Consider the following 21,152-nt stretch of genomic DNA (forward strand, 5'->3'; position numbering starts at 1 on the left):
AAACAGATTTAGAATGCAAATTCGTTCGTCAGTGAAATCTATCAGTGAAAAGTTCATGCAAATTCATCCGTCAAACAACTTCATACAAATAATTATAGAAAAATATATCATGAAATCAATAAGTTTCAAAAACTATTTTGAATTCTTAAGATGAATTGGAATACTTACAATGTATTTTGTAATTTTGAATTTGGAATTTGAATCTAGTTCAAATTTCTGGTTTCCGAGAGGCGATCTGAGGAGAGACGGAGTGATGGAGGAGAACCGTAAATTGATTTATGCGTGATGCATCTTTTATATGTTTTGTCAGGGGTATAATGGTCATATTATTACGAATTTTTTGTTAGCTGGCTACCAAATCAATAGTTTTTAAAAATAGGGTACAGGTTTAAAGGTGGCATAAATATAAGGTATGACTGCAAATCGCCCCTATTTTTCAATGACTTTATAAAAGCTAAATATTTTTTAATTACCAATCCGAAAATCAGTTCGAAAATTATCTAGCCCGTGCTATTTTAACATGGTTATCCCATGCGATAATAAAAAAAGGCAACGCTTCATTTTTTATTATGAAAGTAGAAATTGCTAACAATCACTATCATATGGCACGCACTTACTGAAATTCAAAGGCCCCCTTCTTAACTTGAGAAGTGGACCACAATCTTGAAGTTTCTTTATTCCTTTTATGCAATTTTCAGAATAAGAAAGGTCCAAAAGAGTTGGCTGAAAACTATAACAAAAATAAGTCCAAGATTTTAAATATAATTCTCAGTCCTTAAGCTAGGCAACAAGTGTACAACTTTCCATCAATCCATATGGAAAAACATCACAGGACAAATTGCAGAAAGCAACATATTTTGGTTATTTTTGGGGAACAAACCAATAACTTAAAAGCAAATTGTGGGTGTCTCTTTCTTGAGTAATTAAATAGGAAGCTATGAGAAACCAAAATAGACCAAGCGCCACATTTTGTGATGTGGTCTTTATTTATAGAAAATAATATGCCTTACAGCTGAACACTAGACTGAGTCATACAAGATGATAATGAAAATGACCAAGAATTGACTTCATGAATTGACATCTTCCTTACTCTCAATTCATCATCATCAACAACAACCCAATAAAATCGCACAAGTGGAATCTATAAAGAGCAGAGTGTACGCACACCTTACCTTACCCCGAGGGAGTAGAGAGACTGTCTTCGATAGACCCTTGGTTCAATGCTTACTCCCAATTCATCATCTCCAAGAAATGCTATCAGAGGCAAAACCAGAATTTTGAGTTTGTAAGATCTGAATTCAGGAAAAGACAATTTATTGGGTTCTTGATAGTGTTAATTTATAGTATATTTTAATAAATTTTTAGACATAAATACAAGATTTGAGCCAAAGTTGCTCCAATTCCGCTGAACCGGTAAGTAAAACTATAGCTCCGCCCTAGGACCTTTCACACCATCATGTGATTTTACCCAATTCTGAGAGAATTGGTCGACAGTTTCTCTTTCTGGCAAATGAAACACACACACACATCTCTTTCTGGCAAATGAAAGTATCACACACACACATATATATAGCCATCAAGAAGGAAAGCTTGCCAAACTTGCTTAACATAAATAAAATACTGCCTTTTCTGAAGCAGGAGTATATTACTGGAGATGGAATTCTTGATTCACATTACTCTATGTACAAAATGCACTGCCTATTTAGGTGCATTTTCATATACGGTTAGCGCTAAAACGAGAGGAAAAAAGAGAAAAGATCTTATATATACAAAATAATAGGAAAACCTATTGGTTATTATCGATTAAGATGAAGCTTCGTTCCTTTGCCTGCGCATTCGTGCTCCCCATGACATACTGTCGCCAGAGTCCTTGTGCATGCTTCTTCTCTTTAGCTCTGATAGCTGAGACTGCCAACGATTTTTCCACTCGCCTTTCTCCTCCATTGACTATACGCATAAAAAAGGAATCAAATTAGCAGAAGGATAACAACAATTCAAGAACAAAACATGTCATTCGATCGTATTAGCAAACAGAAGTCAATTACATGAATGTGAAAGAAACAGAGTGATTATAAGCAAAAGATTAGCCAACTACTCCTAGCAGTAGTTAAATTAATGTTCTCGAGATGCACGTGGTAAGGATAAAGGTTCAATGAGATAAATAAGGATTAAAAGTAGTTTAGAGATAATGGCACAAGTAGGAAAAAGGGTCAAACAACTCGATCATCAAAGCAATGGAAACTGAGCAAAGAGCATTGCGTTTTAAAGTTTCTTGATGCCAACCAAGTTTACAATGGAAGTCGTTTCGAGTTTGAGGGTAGACAAGAACACAAGAAAGGAGCAAGAAGATGACAGATGGGAAAGCCTTGTTTGGTATTTTAAGAGAAACTAGTTTCAGTCATTCTTCTTGCCTCGGGAATTAGAGAAATGAGTACATTCAAGGAACTTCACACATGAGACACTTATGAAATAATTTAAAAGGTTGAATGTGAAAATAAGAGAACGAAGGTTGATTATGATAGCATAGCACCTTGAAAAAAAAAATAGCTTAGCTTAGGAATGGATATGAACAGAACTTTTAGACGAAAACAGTTGTCTTTAAGATTCCACTAATTGAGGTATAATCTATGAAACATCAGGCTATCTCATACTCAGTCAATGACATATATTATGACAACATTCATGTAGTCCAAATACAGGAAGGCAGTGGGAACGCCAACAATTACAGATGTCAACAGTGACAAAAAATACCAGCATCTAAAACCAAAGAATATTATGAGAAAGGACCAATAACTAAATTCTTTGGATCGGTCAAAAACACTTCTTTCTGTTGTATTGTTCACTCATCTGAGTAGACGAGGCAGACCAATAACTTGATCCCAACAATGATCATGCTAAGAGCATCAAGCATCTAGATATGACAGTTCCACAGTAAGTATTTTCAATATTCCACACTTATCCTTGCACCTTTTTTTTCGAAAAGATCTCAGGACTTAGCCGTATATACTAAGATTCTAGTCAAACAATTCTTATCTTTAGCATGTCAGCCTTTAAGGTGCGAATAACTATGTTTTTATGGATTTAATTTGCATAAATCAGTAGCTTAACGAATTTTTACACTTTCAATATCGTTTAACAGACTATAACATGTAAGGGCTTACCTTTAAATGCATTTTTGTGAAGAAAAATATAACAGTATACGTGGATAAAAATTAAACTCATGTTAGCAAGTCATCCCAAATAGATCTTCATATTTGCCGGATGGATGGTAAAATTCACAAATAGCCACTTTTCAGTCCCTATAACTGAAAAATATTCAATGTCCTGAAATTTCAAATTCTACAAGTGAAACTCCAAGACAATGGCTATTTTTTTAAAGAGAGGCCAAAAAATGGCCACCGAGCTATTTCTATCGGAGGCAGATCCAATATTTAAATTTCCAATATTTAAATTTTAAGAATCCGTTTGGACATAAGAATTTTATTACTTTTTTGCCATAAAATTTTCAATTCTTAGCTGGAAGATGAATTTTATAATTTTTCGAAAATTTGAAACTCCAAAAAAGTTATTTTTCAAAATTTTCACTATAATCACTCACAAAAATTTAAAAATAACCCAAAATTATATTCATGTCCAAGCACAATTCTAATTTTTAAATACCATTTTGACTTGAATTTTTTTTTTCATTTTTTTTGTAATTTTACAATTCTTATGTCCAAACGCCCACTAAGTGTTCTTACCGCGATCTCAAACTAACTAATGTATAATAATAACCAAACCAGATTCCGAGCTAAATATTCTTATACAAAATACAGAGTCTGAACAAAAGTTATTGGATTCAGTGAACTAACCTCATCGCTTTGGTAACGCCTACGAGCAGAGAACGCAAACTGAAGGCCTTTAGCCGTATCTTTATCATACCTATCTCTCATTCTAGGATCCGATAAAGTCTCATACGCCTCCTGAACCCGAATAAATCTCTGCGTATACTCTTCGACCCGATCCGGAGGCGAAACATCCGGGTGGTACTTTCGTGCTAATTGCTTGTACGCTTGTTTAATTTCCAATAAAGTCCCCGTTTCTGGTATACCAAGAAGATCATAAAAACTCCTATTATCGAGCTCAGCATATGAAACGACGTCGTTGAGCTTCGATTTTGCTTTCAAGGAACCAAATTTGGTTCCCAAAACTTGGGATTTTGAGGGGTAGTTTGGGAAATATATACGGGGGTGTAGGGAGGAGGGGGAGATAGAGGGGGGTGGTGGTGAAGAGATCGGGATTAAGCCATAGGAGTTGCAGCACATTTCTCTCAGTTTTGGAATTTTTTTTTCTGTGTTTTTTGGGTGTGGATCTATATTCTTCCGCTTATTAATAAGCAACAGTTTGAGGAGCTTGGGGTCGTCCAAGGGTATTTTTGGAAAACTACAAATATTTTGGCATAAATCACGTCTTAACCCTACTTTACACACTGCTCAAACGAACATATCTCACTGTAATAAGCGACAGTTTGAGGAGCTTGCGCTTGGTTTCTTCCTCAAAATTTCTACCGCTGCTCGCAATTTCCCTTGTTTCTTTTAGTCTTCTCTCTTCCTGGACAGTTTATTCGCCTTGATTGTACAGTATAAGGTGAGTTTTAGTTTTTTGTTTTCTTGATTTTCAGAATAGCTGGTGCATATAAATTGTTTAAGCTGATTAAATTATTAGTGCATCATTCTTTCTCATCCGTCCAGAAAAAACTGGGATATTTGAAGTTGTTGCTGATGTTGTTCTTGAATCATTTGGTGAGTTCAGTCATGTTGGTGTATCTGTTTATGCTTTTAAAGGTGTTGAAATGATTTTACCTTTATGAAGCGATAACTGTAGATTCATAGTTGGATTTAATAGTTAGTGTCATAAAACTGATTAATCGATACTGTTTTCTATTCCTGTTCCTGAAAAGTTTTTCTGTTTTTTGGCTTCTGGTTGCAATGAAAGAGCACAAATCTGTGTTTAGCATCTAAATTTCACAAAGTAATGTTATTGTCTTACAATTTGATGATCTTTAAGCTATAAATAAGCTCAGACGATTGTCAACTTTACAAATTGATTTACTCCGGTGTACACATATTAGATGCGGTAAGAATCACTTAAGTTTTATTACTCTTACCGTAACTTAATAATGGAAATAATTTAATTCTTCCAACAGATTTGGCTAAGGAACAAGCACAAATCTGCATTTGGTGTATAAATTTTATAAAATAATGTCATCGTAATAGTTGCTCTTAACTTACATTTTATCCTATAATCTCTGTATTTGTTGTCATTGTGATCTCTGGAACAATTATTAATGATAATACAGTGAAAATGGTAACAACTTTAGTACTGAACTATTTAAACTTACAATGATAATGAAAAAAAATTACTACAAATCATTGAAAAATCTAATAGACAAAAACAAACACATTTTTGTCTTCAACTTTTTGGGTAAAAGAGTAGATAAAAAGGAGAAAATGTTTAAAGAAAGGTGAGATTTTAACGAGATCTGAAGATTAACGAAAGAAAAGATGAGATTTGAGAAAACATGCAAAAATGAAGTGTAAATAAGTAGTAATAAAAACAAATTGCCTGAAGAAGGGAAAGAATCAGTCCAAGAAGTTTCGTGAAAGAGATTAAAAGGCAAAGATGAAGGCATGAGATTGAGCTGATGATGTAAAGGATTATTGGTTGTACTATTCTTGTTATTATTTGAAAAATTGAGGCTAAGACTCAAGCACAAATCTTCTTTCTCAACCATCATTTTCTTTTCTTCTCAAATCCTTGTGATTTGTCTTTAATTTTTCTTCAATAGTTTCTTGAGAAATAAGGATTTTCAGGTTTTCAGATGAGAATTAATTTTGGGGGGGGGGGTGTCCTACAGATATTTTGTTTAAACAAAGGAGAACCAAAACTCTGCTACTGCTTTGTTACACCAATGACAAAGCTGGTTGTATGCTTTTGCCTTATTTGACTCTAATGTACATTTCTCTTCAGCGTTTTGCGAATTATGTAGAGTACAATATGTATGAAGCTTATTGTTCGTATTAAGTATATCTTAATAGCAGATGATCAATTAATGACAATCTGAGTTAAGTTTTTTTGGCCAACAATCTTTGGGTTATGTTGTGCCAATAGAATGGCTGACTCTTACGATTTTGCCTTATTTGGGCTCTAATGTAGAATTTTTTCCACCGTTCAGAAAAATCTGCTTCGCTGCTCTCCATCGTTCTTGGTATAATATTCGTGTAAACTTCTATTGAAAAAAGGTGCAGCCTTGAAATTACATGCCTTTGCTCTTTATGTTTTGCTGTCATGTATTAGTATACTAAATGTTATCTGTTGTTCCCTTTTAAATATTTGTAGAAAATAATATACACCAATGTTCATGTATGGTTGTTTGTCTTTGTTTCAAACTAATAAAAAAAATTAATTTTATTGTAGGTTGCAAACATGTCTTCCAACTGTGATAATATCTTGACTTAACTTTGTATATCTATTAATAAACTGGGAATAAATCAAAACATAGCAGAGAAAATATTATATTTCTATTATCTATTATATAGAAGAGTGAAGATGGTTGACCAGGGGCAAAATTGACATTTTACATCTCAATTATCATTTTGCTCAGTCATGTACTTTAAACGTGCTCATTCTAGGTTTTCTATTTCAACACCAAGTTTAGAAGCATCACTCTTTCAAAAATAATTTTGCTCAATTCATCTTCTACTTCTGTTATGATTTCAATTTACTGGCTATTCTTGCTCAATCTTCTTTTTTTTTTCTCTCTACAATCTTTTTTCTTTCTTTTATATTTTGAGATTTCTTAATAGTTACCAATTTCATGGAGGAATGTTTTTGACTGCTATTGTTTTATGGTGTTTTATGGAGTCAGAACAAACTATCAGCATCTCTGTTAATTTTTTAATGATGGAAGGAGTTTTGATTTAACTATTTGGACTTATAATTAACGCTGATGCATATATTTATGATGACTTACAACTAAGTGTTCCATATTTGATTTTTTTTCCTTTCTTTCTTCGAATTCCATATATTATATTTGCACCGCTAATTGCAATAGAAATTTTCGATGTTTATTCTAGAGTTACTTGTGCATTTAGCTCTTTTCTTACCTGATTGTACCTATGCATGTTTTATTTTGAATATCTTGTGCCAAATTTCCTGGTTCTGTCTAGACGGCCTCAAAGATGTTTTCTGAGAGGTTGTAATATTTTAGAAATCTGAGTGATCTACAATGAGGTATTGTTCTTGAGATTTTTCCCTTTCATCCTTCGTCCTCCATCACCGCTAGCCTCAATGGAAAAAATAAAATTTATTAAAAACAATTGTAGTATTTCTTACGCTTTTGGCTCTTTTTTAAACGGAGTTTGCACATGCTTGTGCTCATTAACCATTTTATGCCAGCAAAGTATACTGGAACTCCAGTATATTATACTGGAGCCAGCAATGTACAGCATAATATGCTGGAAGTTCATACACAGGTGCACCGAACTCCAGTATGTTATGCTGTACCGATCTCTGTTGCAGCAAAATAGTGGCTATAATTTTCAGTGTTTTTTAATTTATTTAGTTGAAAATATATACAATTAACTGTAAGTAATGGAATTTGCTAGAAAAGAGGCGATAAAATTGGGATGATTGAGTGTTTTTTGGCCGAAAAATCTATATATTAATACATCTATTTTAATTGAAATAAGTTGCCAATTGTCTTATTAATAGGTTACCACTTGGCTTCTTAATAACTTGCCACTTAGCTAAATGATAAGGCAAACTTTCTTGCTTTAATATATATATATATATATATATATATATATATATATATAGATGATGGTATGAACAAATTAGTACAAATTCCTGTAGAAACGAAAACAAAAACCCAAAGCCTCCGACCTAATATTATTGGGCTTAGAGCCCGTTTGGATTTAGATGATTTGAAGTAACTGATAAGTATTAGGTGCTGAAAAGCACTTTTAAGTACTAAAACTGTTTAATAAATAAGCAGTTACTTGTTTGGGTACGTGTGCTGAAATTAATAATAAGTTGCTGCAGTATTTGATAAAAAAATGTTGATAAGCTATTTTTCTGTTAAAAATGACTTAAATAACCTTAGAACTGTTTACACTTATAAGGGCGTAATTTCTTCAAAATTTTAGATTTAAGATTGATTCAAATACAAAATATTCAATTTGTCATTTTATTTTAAATATAACTGTGCTTAGATAAGATAATTTTTATGATAAATATAATTTATTTTATGATAAGCATATAATCATAAGTTATAATAATTAATAAATTGACAAGTTTTTTGGTAAAAAATAAACATAAAAATAGGACAAATTATTTGAAGAGAAACAAACATTGTCTTCATCACCAGAACACTTAGAAATCAATACACCAAGAATTTGATATGTACTCATATATTACATACAATTCAAAGATATAAATATTAATACACAATCACATAGATATGAATATGCAAAGGAACAGAACATTTACTTATCTTACATAGTCAATGAGAATTGCAGACTTGAAGAGGTGAGGAGGGGGGTAGGTTAAATACTTGAGGCAGTGAGTATCGATATTTTGGTCAAACTTAAAGTGCTTATAAGCTAGCAATTCATAAGCTGGGCATGACCACCTTATGACTTTTGGCTTATTTTTTTTACTTATAAGCACTTTTAACTTTACCAAACGCGTAAATAAGCCGAAAAGTGCTTATAAGCTAGTTTGACCAGCTTATACGCTTGGCCAAACACCATCTTAATCTCACCCTTTTCTTTCTTATAGCCTGTTTGGCCAAGCTTCTTTTTGGCCAAAAGTGTTTTTTTTGGACCAAAAGCACTTTTGACCAAAAATTGAGGTGTTTGGCCAAGCTTTTAGATGGAAAAAAAGTACTTTTGAGGAGAAGCAAAAATATTTTTGGAGAAGCAAAAAAAAGTAGCTTCTCTCCAAACAGGCTAAATTTCCTTAGGTATAATAACAACGGAAAATGGTTCAAAATCTCCTTAAACTATTGGAAAAGGGTTTAAAAATACCTTCATCCACGTAATGGGCTAAAACATTGACGGTTAAGTTAATGTTGAATTAAAAATAATTATTATTCTTTTTGTAAAACTTAAAAACAATTACAAAATATTTTCATTTTGTTAAACTAATGCACCAGTAGACCATTAATTTAGTAAAGTATTCTTTTATTTTTTTCAGTTAAAAAAAACAATTCAGTTTTAAAAATATTTTTTTCCATTTTTTAAAGCATTTTTTTTTTTGTAAAAAATTGTAAAAATTGATTTTTTTCTTTTGTTTTTAACAAAAAAAATTCGTTTTTTAAAAACTAAAAAAGATTTTTTCAACAAAATATTTTCATCTTTGACAAATATTTTTTTCTCATTTTTTTTTTGAAAAAATTGGAAAAACAAATTTGTAAAAACTGATTTTTTTAACAAAATATTTTCGTTTTTTAAAAAGTGGCGCATCTTTTCTTTTTGAACTTTTTATTCGGGTCCGATCAATGTTTGGGACGGGATAATCCAAAAAATGGTTAGATTTAGGTTAGTATTTTTAATAGGTTAGATGTTATAATTTTGACCAATAAGAAATTATCACGTGGAATTTAAATAAGTAATTATTTTTAGTTTAGGGGCATTTGTAGGACTGTAGGAGTATTACTTACTTCCCGTTATTTCTCTCAAAGTCATTCTCAAACCCTCCCTTGCTTCCACCTAGCCAAGCCTCCGCCGTGTCTTCCACCACCAATTTCTGTAAGTTGCTCGTGTTCCATCAAATACTGTTTTTTACATCCTTGTTGTTGTTAAAAGTACTGTTTATAATTACTTTTTGCCTTGCAAAAATCTATCTTTGTCCCAAAAACTTCCGGTCTCTGGCCATTATTAGTTTGCGTTGTGAATATTTTGTAAAAACTTGCGGACTTTGTTCGCCGAGCTGATGGCAATGACATATAAGTTAGGAAAAAAAAGAAAAAGATGAATACTTTTGGCTTTTAAGTTTCAGTAGTTGTTCAAACGATTTTCCGCTAAATTATTTGCTCTTCAATGAACTTCAATACTGTTTATTTTTATTTTTAAAATTTTTGAGTATCTTTGTAGAACGGGGTGTTAAAAGGTGCTTTATGTTGTCGGGTTATTATCTGAGCTTCTATTCGTGGCTTGTGTTTACTTAAAAGTATTTTTTACTGTAATCTTTTATTGTTCTGATTATTGTAGCTTGAACCGGCATTAGAATGGGGTCCATGTTCGACATAGCATGGGAAGCAATCTAGCCATTTAGAATTTATATTTTGCTTTAGCAATCTAGCCATAAGTATTACTAACTGTTTTAAATCCATTTGTGTATATAAATTGAAAAGAGGAGTGCCCCGAATCGTAGCCCAACAACACTATGTTTTTTCTTTAGTCGTTTAAAGCTGATGTAGTGTTGTTGAGACAATTGATGTCATGTTCTGCATGGAATTTGAGAAGTTTCCGCACTAGTTCGAAAACAGTATCTCTAGCTTGAGAACAATATCACTAGCCCGAGCTTTATCAAAAGTCAAATTAGTTTGGGCTCTTTTGCTTAAGCAGAAGAATTATCCAGAGTAGTTTGAAAACAATTAGCCTTCGCCAGCATCCTCATGGAATTTGATGCAGGGCGTCGTGATGTTCCTGCATTTGTTAATTTATCGCCATCTTGCTAGCTTCCTTTTTGCTCCTACTGTTGATACAATCATAATTATTTTAAATTGGGGGAATAATCACATTGAGGGTGACCGAAGTCCTCATTGATGTAGCAGATATTCGGTCACCCTCAATGTGATTATTCCCCCAATTTAAAATAATTATGATTGTATCAACAGTAGGACCAAAAAGGAAGCTAGCAAAGATGGCGATAAATTAATAAATGCAGGAACATCACGATGCCCTGCATCAAATTCCACGAGGATGCTGCTGAAGGCTAATTGTTTTCAAACTACCGTGGATAATTCTTTATTCTTCTGCTTAAGCAAAAAAGCCCAAACTAATTTTGACTTTTGATAAAGCTCGGGCTAATGATATTGTTCTCAAGCTAGTGATACTGTTTTCGAACTAGTGCGGAAACTTCTCAAATTCCACGCATGACATCAATTGTCTTAACAACACTACATCAGCTTTAAACGACTAAAGAAAAAACATAGTGTCGTTGGGCTACGATTTGGGGCACTCATCTTTTCAATTTATATACACAAATGGATTTAAAAGAGTTAGTAATAGTTATGACAACCTAAAGCAAAATATAAACTCTAAATGGCTAGATTGCTTCCCATGCTATGTCGAACATGGACCCCATTCTAATGACAGTTCAAGCTACAATAATAGATTATAGTAAAAAATACTTTTAAGTAAATAGAAGCTTAGATAATAACCCGACAACATAGAACACCTTTTAACACCCTGTTCTACAAAGATACTCAAATTTTTTAAAAAATAAACAGTATTGAAGCTCATTGAAGAGCAAATAATTTAGCGGAAAATCGTTTGAAAAACTACTGAAACTTAAAAGCCAAAAGTATTCTTTTTTTTTCCTAACTTATATGTCATTGCCATCAGCTCGGCGAACAAAGTCCGCAAGTTTTTACAAAATATTCACAACGCAAACTAATAATGGCCAGAGACCGGAAGTTTTTGAGACAAAGCTAGATTTTTGCAAGGCAAAAAGTAATTATAAACAGTACTTTTAACAACAACAAGGATGTAAAAAACACTATTTGATGGAACACGAGCAACTTACTGAAATTGGTGGTGGAAGACACGGCAGAGGCTTGGCGGGGTGGAAGCAAGGGAAGGTTTTGCTTTTTGACGGGAGGGAGAATGACTTTTAGAGAAATAACGGGAAGTAAGTAATACTCCTACAAATGCCCCTAAACTAATAATAATTACTTATTTAAATTCCACGTGATAATTTCTTATTGGTCAAAATTATAACATCTAACCTATTAAAAATACTAACCTAAATCTAACCATTTTTTGGATTATCCCGTCCCATATATTGACCGGACCCGAATAAAAATTTCAAAAAAAAGAAGATGCGCCACTTTTTAAAAAACGAAAAATATTTTGTTAATAAAAATCAGTTTTTACAAATTTGTTTTCCCAATTTTTACAAAAAAAATATTTGTCAAAGATGAAAATATTTTGTTGAAAAAATCTTTTTTAGTTTTTAAAAAACGAATTTTTTTTGTAAAAAACAAAAGAAAAAAAATCAATTTTTAAATTTTTTTCCAGTTTTTACAAAAAAAGATGCTTTAAAAAAATGAAAAAAAATATTTTTAAAACTGAATTGTTTTTTTTTTAACTTAAAAAAATAAAAGTTTACTTTACTAAATTAGTGGTCTACTGGTGCATTAGTTTAAAAAATAAAAATATTTTGTAATTTTTTTTAAGTTTTACAAAAAGAATGATAATTATTTTTAATTCAACATTGACCTAACGGTCAAAGGGCATAAGTGAACCTAAAAATTCGGTGGAGGGGTATTTATACCTAAGGAAATTTAGCCCGTTTGGCCAAACTGCAAAAATCAGCTTATTTTGAGAAGTGCTTTTTTTCAAAAGCACTTTTATCTAAAGTACTTTTGGTGAGAAGCAGTTTGTGTTTGGCTAATTAGTTTGAAAAGCACTTCTGAGCAACAATTAGTGTTTGGCCAAGCTTTAAAAACTGCTTCTAAGTGCATTTTTCTCAAAAGTGCTTCTCAAAAAAGTGCTTTTGGAGAGAAACTACTTTTTTCTGCTTCTCCAAAAATGCTTCTGCTCCTCCTCAAAAGCACTTTTTTCCTTAAAGCTTGGCCAAACACCTCAATTTTTGGTCAAAAGTGCTTTTGGCCAAAAAAAAAACACTTTTGGCCAAAATGAAGCTTGGCCAAACAGGCTATAAGAAAGAAAAGGGTGAGATTAAGAGGGACAGTATCACTAGCTTGAGAACAATATCACTAGCCCGAGCTTTATCAAAAGTCAAAATTAGTTTGGGCTTTTTTGCTTAAGCAGAAGAATAAAGAATTATCCACAGTAGTTTGAATACAATTAGCCTTCGGCAGCATCCTCATGGAATTTGATGCAGGGCGTCGTGATGTTCCTGCATTTATTAATTTATCGCCATCTTTGCTAGCTTCCTTTTTGCTCCTACTGTTGATACAATCATAATTATTTTAATTTGGGGGAATAATCACATTGAGGGTGACCGAAGTCCTCATTGATTTAGCAGATATCCTGAATGGAGATTGATTCAAAGGTACCAGAAGAGGCAGAGGGTTCAATGCAAGTTGACAGTAAGGTAATATTCGTAATTTGGATTACTCTTACAATTCTTCAGAATGACTACTGTACAACAGAAGATGCTAAGCCTTGACTAATATTCTCCTTTTTTTCTTCCTCGATTGTTTGGTCATAGGTTCAGGGGAAGGATGACATATCTAACTCGATGAAAAAGCTTAATATCGAGGGGTCATTCTCCACTTTCAAGAAAAAGCCAGTCATTATCATAGTGGTTGGGATGGCTGGTAAAGTCCTGTTTATTTGGGTTATGGAGTTGATATATATACTATTGGTTAAACACGAACATTGCCAAGCTGTTTGTTGCATTTTATGTTGAAGGGTTGAACTTATAGAACTTGTTTTAATTTGATGACTAGGTAGTGGAAAAACAACATTTCTCCACCGACTTGTTTGCCACACAATGGCATCCAATATGCGGGGTTATGTATTGAACCTTGATCCTGCCGTCTTGACCCTTCCATTCGGTGCAAATATTGATATTAGAGACACTGTTCGATACAAGGAAGTCATGAAGCAATTCAATCTTGGGCCAAATGGAGGAATTCTCACTTCGCTCAACTTGTTTGCCACGAAGTTTGATGAGGTAAAGCTTGATATGATTAGATTTTTTTTATTGAATGCGTGAGAAGAATTTTTCTTTCGTCTTTTTCTTAAACTTACGTGGTCTAGAGAAAGCTTGTTTGTAGTTTCCTTCCTTTTTTATCTTTGTGGTATACCGTCTTCTTTTTCGCTGATCACTTCTTGTGGTAGAAGAGATGGATTGGATGAATTTCTTGATATTAGCTAGCATAAATCATAGTGTATTTGCATTTCAGTCAGCTATTGATTATGGGCCTATATGAATTCAACAGTAAAATTGCTCAAACACTTGGACAATATTTTGTGTCAGTAATCTGAATTACTCCCTCTGTTCCAGTTTATGTGAACCTATTTCCTTTTTGGTCCGTTCCAAAAAGAATGAACCCTTTCTAAATTTGGTATTAATTTAGCTTAAACTTACAACTCTACCCTTAATGAGAAGCTTTTATAACCACACAAATACTTTGGACCCTATTTGGACTTGTTTAGGACCACAAATTTCAAAAGTCTTTATTTTTTTCTTAAACTCCGTGCCCAGTCAAACAGGTTCACATAAATTGGAACGGAGGGAGTACATAATTTCATTCAATTCACTTATCCTATCCATATTTTAATCTTCATGTTCTTGTTAGGCCTGTTGGATTACGAAGTCCAAATTATGTTCAATCATACTCCCTTAGGTTCCAGTTTTCTCCTAAGAAATTTGAAGCTGCTCAACCTAGAATAATCAGCACTTCATTGGCTCTGGTAATCTGTTCCACCTCTTCCCAGTTTGAAACTTGTGGATACATGTGAGGGCACGCTCTTTTGAAGTCCAAAGTGCTGGCTGATTTGATTGGCGTGTTTGTGACTAGTTTTATTTTCTGATTGAGTCAAGGAACTGAAAACTCTCCGGCCTTGTATAAAAAAGGAACCGAAAAGATTACCATTGCTTACCAACCAAAGAAGCACAACTCTTTTTCTATTTCAAAGGCCACAATATTCATATCATATTGTAAACCATTGCACCCTCGCCCATCGAATGAACAAGATCTCTTCACCTTTACTCAGATGTCTGAAGTTCAAGTCCTAAGAATAGAAATATCCTTACAAATTAGATTAACTGAATAAGTGATTTTCGAATGCCGAATACATGAAGAAGAAAAGAATTTCTAAATATGGCACTAGGTGCCGAGGACTTTTAAATCATACAACTCCACCTACCCCCTACAATCCAAAGAGCCACATCTACTTCTGTGACTAGTAAGGTACAAAAGAGTTTTTGCAGCAATAGCTTAGGTGCTTCTTCCACCACCCAAATCAACAAAGAAATATAGTACTGCAGTTTTTGTGTGAAAATACAATCACACATGTTTCATTTTTTAATATGCAAACTAAGTTAACCAACATTGAGTACCTATCCATAAGGAGTATATCTTAAAATATCTGATGAAGATAAACCCCAAATGAAATTTGAGGATATTGGTCTGTCATCGATCTTGGTAACAGCCGTAAAAGAGTTAAGAGCTACCAAATCCAAGTGCATAAAAAAAAACCTTAGAAGAAAGCAATTGCAAATATGAGAAGTAGAAGAAAACAAGAGAGAATATAGAACACAATAAGGATTCTTCAACTATAAGAAGATCTTACCTTTTCTTTCTCTTTTTTGCTGATAAGAAAGATTCAACCTTTTTCAACAGAACCTATTCACTTCCCAAAATACGAGGACTATACAAAAACAACAGTAGTTGTTATCGTCATTCGTAAGCCATGTTAGTTGTGGTTATATTTTTGGTGTAAATCTGAACATTATTTTTTTCTGACATAAAATGGCTTAATATTATTCAGTCACGACTTTTCATAACTAAATATGTGTAAAGTGTTTGAAAAAAATCATAGTAAAACCACTAATTATAATAACATCATATAATATAGTAGTGGAAGAACATGAAAATATTAGTAATACAAATTGCTAGATGGATGTTTGGGTACAAGACATGATCGGGAATTACAAATGACTAGGATGTAAATAATATCTAGCGTACTATCAAAATTAACATGCTTTATTATAGCTTCGTTGTTCAACATATTCTGGAAAACCAACAATAGACTTTGCAAAGATTTCTATCACTTTTCTTGTTCTTTAAACAATGTTGTATGCTGTTGATGGATATTCTAATCATTCTTTAATTCCCTTGATTCAAATTCCACCATCCACTCTAAACAATAATTTGATTTTTGAATTAACTGCAATTTTACAATCTGAAAACAACAATTCTTCTCAATAGCAGCCGTAAAAATATCATTATAAAGAATAAATTAGGTCTTTACAACCTCCAGGTTAACTATATAATAGAAGCAATAAGGAATTACTTCAAGGAAACAACTCAACTGATATTTGTGAATATACTCTTTTTCTTCCAGTTCCTTTCTTGGGCACTGGAACTAAATCCAAGTATTAGTCTCCGTTAGATTACAGTTTAAAAAATTGTTGGACTAGCTTTTGAACTTTTAGAAGTGCTACCTGGTATTCACAAGATACATGGTACAATAACATCTGTAACAGCTTCATAAAGTTGCACCAACCAACTTATGTTGGGGTAGTCTTTGTAGGCAAACTAATGCCACCTCCTTTTATAGAAATATTAGGACTTTTGACTGATTCGAGTCCAGGAAAACAACTACCACTGGGATGTCGTGTGGAATGTCGACAAACTTCACGATCAATTTCAAGTCTGAATACCTCATCTCCCTTTTCTTTGCTGCTTCTTGCAACGCCGTTTTCACTAACCTTCTAGCAATCCCTTGTGTGGCAAACAAGCCTCTTAAGTTTTGATCCAACTGTTTTTTCTACATAAAGGTGTTGAGACATAGATATTTTACTACATCTATCTACACCAAAAAGAAGTCAGAAACTTGGGGAAACACTTGAAAATAATAAAAGCGCAGCTTGGTGCAGTAAGCTTCTGCTATGTGCAAGGTATACAAAGCGCCGGACCACATTAGGTCTACTGTACACAGATTCACTTAGCATTGCATTTCTAGAAGAGGTTGTTTCTACGGCTTGAATCCGTGACCTCCTGGTCACACAGCAGCAAATCTTATCGTTGCACACTGAGGCAAATTTATTATTCATGCATTTGACACAGTGGCAGCACAATTTGATTAAGTGGCTTCTACTGCTCGGCATATGGGTGGAGAGGCCTAATGCACCTCCTGGAAACATTTAATAGAAAATTCCCCACTGTTCCTCAACACTTCTTCTTTTTCTCTTTCCATAACAAACAGGAGATCCCTTGCATATAAGAAACTTAGAGTTAGATGTAATTAATTTTATGCAAAGTGCATCACCTGGTTATTTCAATAAACTCTTATTGTGACCTGTCGTGTATAAAAAATAAGTTAGGATGTCAACCAGTCATTTGAACAGATTAAAAGCCGTCAACAGTCAAACAGTGATTATTCACCTGTATGGGAGATTAATATTCATGCCATTGGTTATTAAGATTTCATTGCTTAAAGGAAATAAACTTTTTTCACGAAAAACAGCTTACGTTGCATGGGTGATTTTGTACAATCTCTTCTGCTCCTTGGTTAGTTAGATGCTTCCAGAGACCATCTGATGCACATATGACAAACTGGTCATCAGGTTGCAAATGGTGCACTGAAATTGTTTGATCTAAGCTCAATATGGGCTTGCCAAATGGTTCTTGAAGACGAAACTTTGCGTAAAATGGCTCCCTGTTGAATTTAGCTTTTTATAATTACACATCACCAATGGATCTTGAAATCTGCAAAATAAAGTATTCAGTCCATTTTAGAGTGCAGATCAAAGTTTTCCGAGTCTGGCAAGAAACAACCATACTAAACAAGCTTCCTAAAGAAAGTACCACCCCATTAATTGACATCAATAGCCTTTTATTAGCATAGCACACAGCTGATTTTGTATTGCTCCTCCCAAAAAATAGAAAAGGTAATAAAGCAAATTAGCAACACTCTGAGAAATTAATCAAGCTCTCTAAGGAGTAGTTGCAGGATCCTTCAAAGTGAGAAACTTGGTGCCATGACGGCAAGTTGGCAAGTTTAATACTAGATGTTGGTTAATCTGAGAAGAGTGGACACTAAAATCTTAAGGACTAAAGCAACACACACCTGCATAACTAGGTTTCTCAAATGAATTTGGAACATTCTTATTGTTTTAGATACTCTCTGCATGAGAAACCCGAGATGCGGAACAACAAAGCTACAGCTGCTGAGCACTGAAGGCGAAAACTCTCCGGATTAGCTTGTCAAGCCTTTTTTTATTTAATTTCCAAGAGTTTCCTTGCAACATGGTGTTGGTATCTCGGAGTATTATTCATGTTTCTAAACCTTGATTTTTGACCCTATCTTGTCTTAACAATAGGTTTGACGGCCAGATGGTAGAAATCTCTTAAGCTCTAAAATAGAGATGCTTCTCTAAAGTTCGCTGAAACATTTCTCCTTAATCTTCCCTTCTTTTAGACTCTCAAGTGGCATTCATCCATCTAAGCCTCCTCTGTAGATAATGTTCTGGGATGACGTCTATATGTATTGTTTATCAGATTTGATGTCTTAAAGAGCATAAGTTAATATTTTTCTGTTGCAAGAATCAGCAACGTCGGTTTTGAAAATATGTGGTGGATAAGATGTGAAAGCAATAAAATCCATATCTGATGTTTGCTCAATTTTCGCTTGTTCTTTTTACCAGGTCTCTCATCATCAATTATTAGAAGAGTAGCTAGCAGGGATTTGAGGGATGAAAAGCTTTACATGCATTTTTTTTCCTCTAGCTTTGTTTGAGACAACAAGCTCTTCTACTTATTTGCAGGTGATATCAGTCATTGAAAAAAGAGCAGACCAGTTGGACTACGTTCTCGTGGATACTCCTGGACAGATTGAGATATTCACTTGGTCTGCCTCTGGCGCAATCATAACTGAAGCTTTTGCATCTACTTTTCCCACTGTGGTGACATATGTGGTTGATACACCACGGTCTGAAAGTCCAGCTACTTTTATGAGCAATATGCTGTATGCATGTAGCATCCTGTACAAAACAAGGTTGCCATTGGTATTGGCATTCAACAAGACAGATGTGGCTAATCATCAGTTTGCTTTGGAGGTAGTAGAATAAATCCAGACATTTCTGTAATTTTTCCTTGAAAAAGGCTAGGAGTTGGGAGAAAGACAGAGTTGGCTGTCTCCACTATTAGTCCATTTAAGTTTACTATGGAAATTATTCCATTTATGCACCTACTATAAAATGACGTCGTTCAAGAAAACGTATAGGTGGATCAGAAGCTATTACCCCTTTATCTCTAATAGCTGTTATATTGAATCAACGAAACAATTATATTGACAGTTAACGCTGTTTCTGTTGTGTGCTGTATCTCTTGTGACGTAGTTTAAACCAGAGAGTCATGTGTAAAGCTTTACTTATGATGGTTGTCGAGCAATTGCGTGTTTGTTTATCATAGGAGCCATGATCGATCTTTTGAGCTTGTTACATATTCTGTAATGTGGCTATCTCCTGTAAATACTTGCAGCACTTTGCTGCACATTAATATGATGTCTTTTACCAAAAAAAAGTGTTTTATTTATGTGTGTGTGTGTGTGTGTGTGGTGGTGGTGGTGGTGGGGGGGGGGGGGGAGCAGGAGATGTTTGTGATTGAGTATTGAGTTAAATTCTTACTATTTGGATTCCTCTTACTTTGTGCCTTTATATTCATCAGCTGCTTTTCTGGAATTTTGATTTCTTATGATACAATTTCAAATGCAGTGGATGAAAGATTTTGAGGTGTTCCATGCGGCACTAGATGCTGACAGTTCTTACACATCAACTCTGACTCGAAGCCTCTCTCTTGCACTTGAGGAGTTCTACAAGAATCTCAGATCTGTTGGAGTGTCTGCAGTTTCAGGGGCTGGGATGGAGGACTTTTTCAAGGCAATTGAAGCCAGCGCTGAGGAGTACATGGAAACTTACAAGTATTAACTGAAACTTAATTTTATATCTCTTGAAATAACACTGATAACTTGAAATGCTTATCGGATGCTCAAAAGTTATCATGTCCCCTTTCTTATTGTTGCAAAAATTTCCTTTTAGGGCTGACTTGGACAAGAGACGGGAGGAGAAGCAACAATTAGAGGAAAGACGCAGAAGGGAGAATATGGAAAAGCTGAGAAAAGATATGGAGAAAACCGGAGGACAAACTGTAGTACTGAACACTGGTTTGAAGGATGGAGAAGATAAGGGCAAGGCTATGATGGATGCCGAGGATGAAGAGGAAGAAGAAGATGATGACATCAAGATTTTTAGTGAGGATGATAACGGTGACATAGACGAGGACGAAGATGAAGAAGTTGCTGGCTTTTCATTTTAAGATTGTACATGGTGTCTTTTGTGAAACACTACCTGTATAGGACTGATCAAAGTGCTAAACCCAAAACTGAGGGACACAATCGAATTCACTTCCTGTAAATGTGACTTGGCCAGTGGTTGCATTTGATGTTATCATTACATAGTTTAAGAGTTAGGTTTATCTTGATTTGTGGATTTGCTCATGGAAATCCTTGCTTGGTAATGATTCTCTACTGAGTTACCTTTCTATTCTTTAACAATTTGCTAGTGTTCTTTATTTGGTTCATATTAGCATCATCAGAAATAGTAAAGTATATTCCCCTAAATGTTTCTTCGTTTTACTTGTAAATGAAGGTACAGAAAATGCAGAAGAAACCTGATGTGAAATCAGATTATCTTTTATTTGCTCAACTTGGGTTGTTTTCCTGGAAACAGCCTCTCTGCCCCTCAGGTAGAGGTAAGGTCTGCGTACATATTACCCTCCCCAGACCCCACTTGTGGGATTACACTGGGTTGTTGTTGTTGTTGTTGTAACTTGGGTTGTTTTACTAGGAAATGAGATAATTTGAGTCAACCATGCAGTCATGCTTGAGGGTCAGACGATAATATTCTTGTTGTCGTAAAAAAAGTCTCAGATGTCTCATACTCTCATTATTTGCTTTTCAACGAGTAGTAGAGCCCGTTTGGACATACGGATTTTTTCATTTTTTTTCGATTTTCGTAATCAGTATTAGGCCATAAAATTTTCAATTTTCACTTGAAGATATCCGTTCGTTCTTTTTTCTCTGATAGATGGTCAGAACTTCATCTGGGTTCGAATTCTACTGAGAGGTCCACTAGGGATCAGAAATTGTTGAAGAAACAACAAGATCTTTCTTTTGTCCCTT

The 21,152-nt window shown here is 34.0% G+C and overlaps 2 protein-coding genes across 9 annotated transcripts; one reads left to right on the forward strand and one right to left on the reverse strand.

Moving 5' to 3' along the window:
* Positions 1 to 1,603: 1,603 nt before the first annotated feature.
* LOC104235539 (chaperone protein dnaJ 20, chloroplastic-like) lies at positions 1,604 to 4,401 on the reverse strand. Its single transcript, XM_009789328.2, has 2 exons — positions 3,852 to 4,401; positions 1,604 to 1,947 (listed from the first exon to the last, which is right to left on the reverse strand). Exons 1-2 carry the CDS (start codon positions 4,302 to 4,304, stop codon positions 1,804 to 1,806), a joined length of 597 nt encoding a protein of 198 aa, XP_009787630.2. The 5' UTR covers positions 4,305 to 4,401; the 3' UTR covers positions 1,604 to 1,803.
* Positions 2,913 to 20,488, forward strand: LOC104235535 (GPN-loop GTPase QQT2). 8 transcript variants are annotated; one of them, XM_070174179.1, is made up of 9 exons: positions 4,488 to 4,626; positions 4,731 to 4,781; positions 6,215 to 6,281; positions 13,261 to 13,329; positions 13,447 to 13,555; positions 13,688 to 13,914; positions 18,739 to 19,029; positions 19,687 to 19,892; positions 20,011 to 20,488. In XM_070174179.1, the coding sequence occupies exons 4-9, from the start codon at positions 13,270 to 13,272 to the stop codon at positions 20,285 to 20,287; spliced, it is 1,170 nt and encodes a 389-aa protein (XP_070030280.1). In that variant the 5' UTR covers positions 4,488 to 4,626; positions 4,731 to 4,781; positions 6,215 to 6,281; positions 13,261 to 13,269; the 3' UTR covers positions 20,288 to 20,488. The 8 variants fall into 8 exon arrangements, with proteins under 8 accessions (XP_070030285.1, XP_009787624.1, XP_070030281.1 ...); XM_070174178.1 differs by lacking the exon at positions 6,215 to 6,281 and having other exon boundaries at positions 4,476 to 4,626; XM_070174182.1 differs by lacking the exon at positions 6,215 to 6,281 and having other exon boundaries at positions 4,487 to 4,626; positions 13,258 to 13,329.
* Positions 20,489 to 21,152: the final 664 nt, after the last annotated feature.

The sequence above is a fragment of the Nicotiana sylvestris genome, chromosome 5 (genome assembly GCF_000393655.2).
Source record: "Nicotiana sylvestris chromosome 5, ASM39365v2, whole genome shotgun sequence".
Taxonomy (NCBI): Eukaryota; Viridiplantae; Streptophyta; class Magnoliopsida; order Solanales; family Solanaceae; genus Nicotiana; species Nicotiana sylvestris.

Excerpts from the sequence above, each read along its gene's own strand:
- LOC104235535 (XM_070174184.1), top strand. The coding sequence starts at position 13,270 with ATGGAGATTGATTCAAAGGTACCAGAAGAGGCAGAGGGTTCAATGCAA. Across the intron at positions 13,330-13,446 it reads CAATGCAAGTTGACAGTAAG|GTTCAGGGGAAGGATGACAT; the intron begins GTAATATTCGTA and ends GTTTGGTCATAG. Across the intron at positions 13,915-18,738 it reads TTGCCACGAAGTTTGATGAG|GTGATATCAGTCATTGAAAA; the intron begins GTAAAGCTTGAT and ends ACTTATTTGCAG.
- LOC104235539 (XM_009789328.2), bottom strand. The coding sequence starts at position 4,304 with ATGTGCTGCAACTCCTATGGCTTAATCCCGATCTCTTCACCACCACCC. Across the intron at positions 1,948-3,851 it reads GGCGTTACCAAAGCGATGAG|TCAATGGAGGAGAAAGGCGA; the intron begins GTTAGTTCACTG and ends TTATGCGTATAG.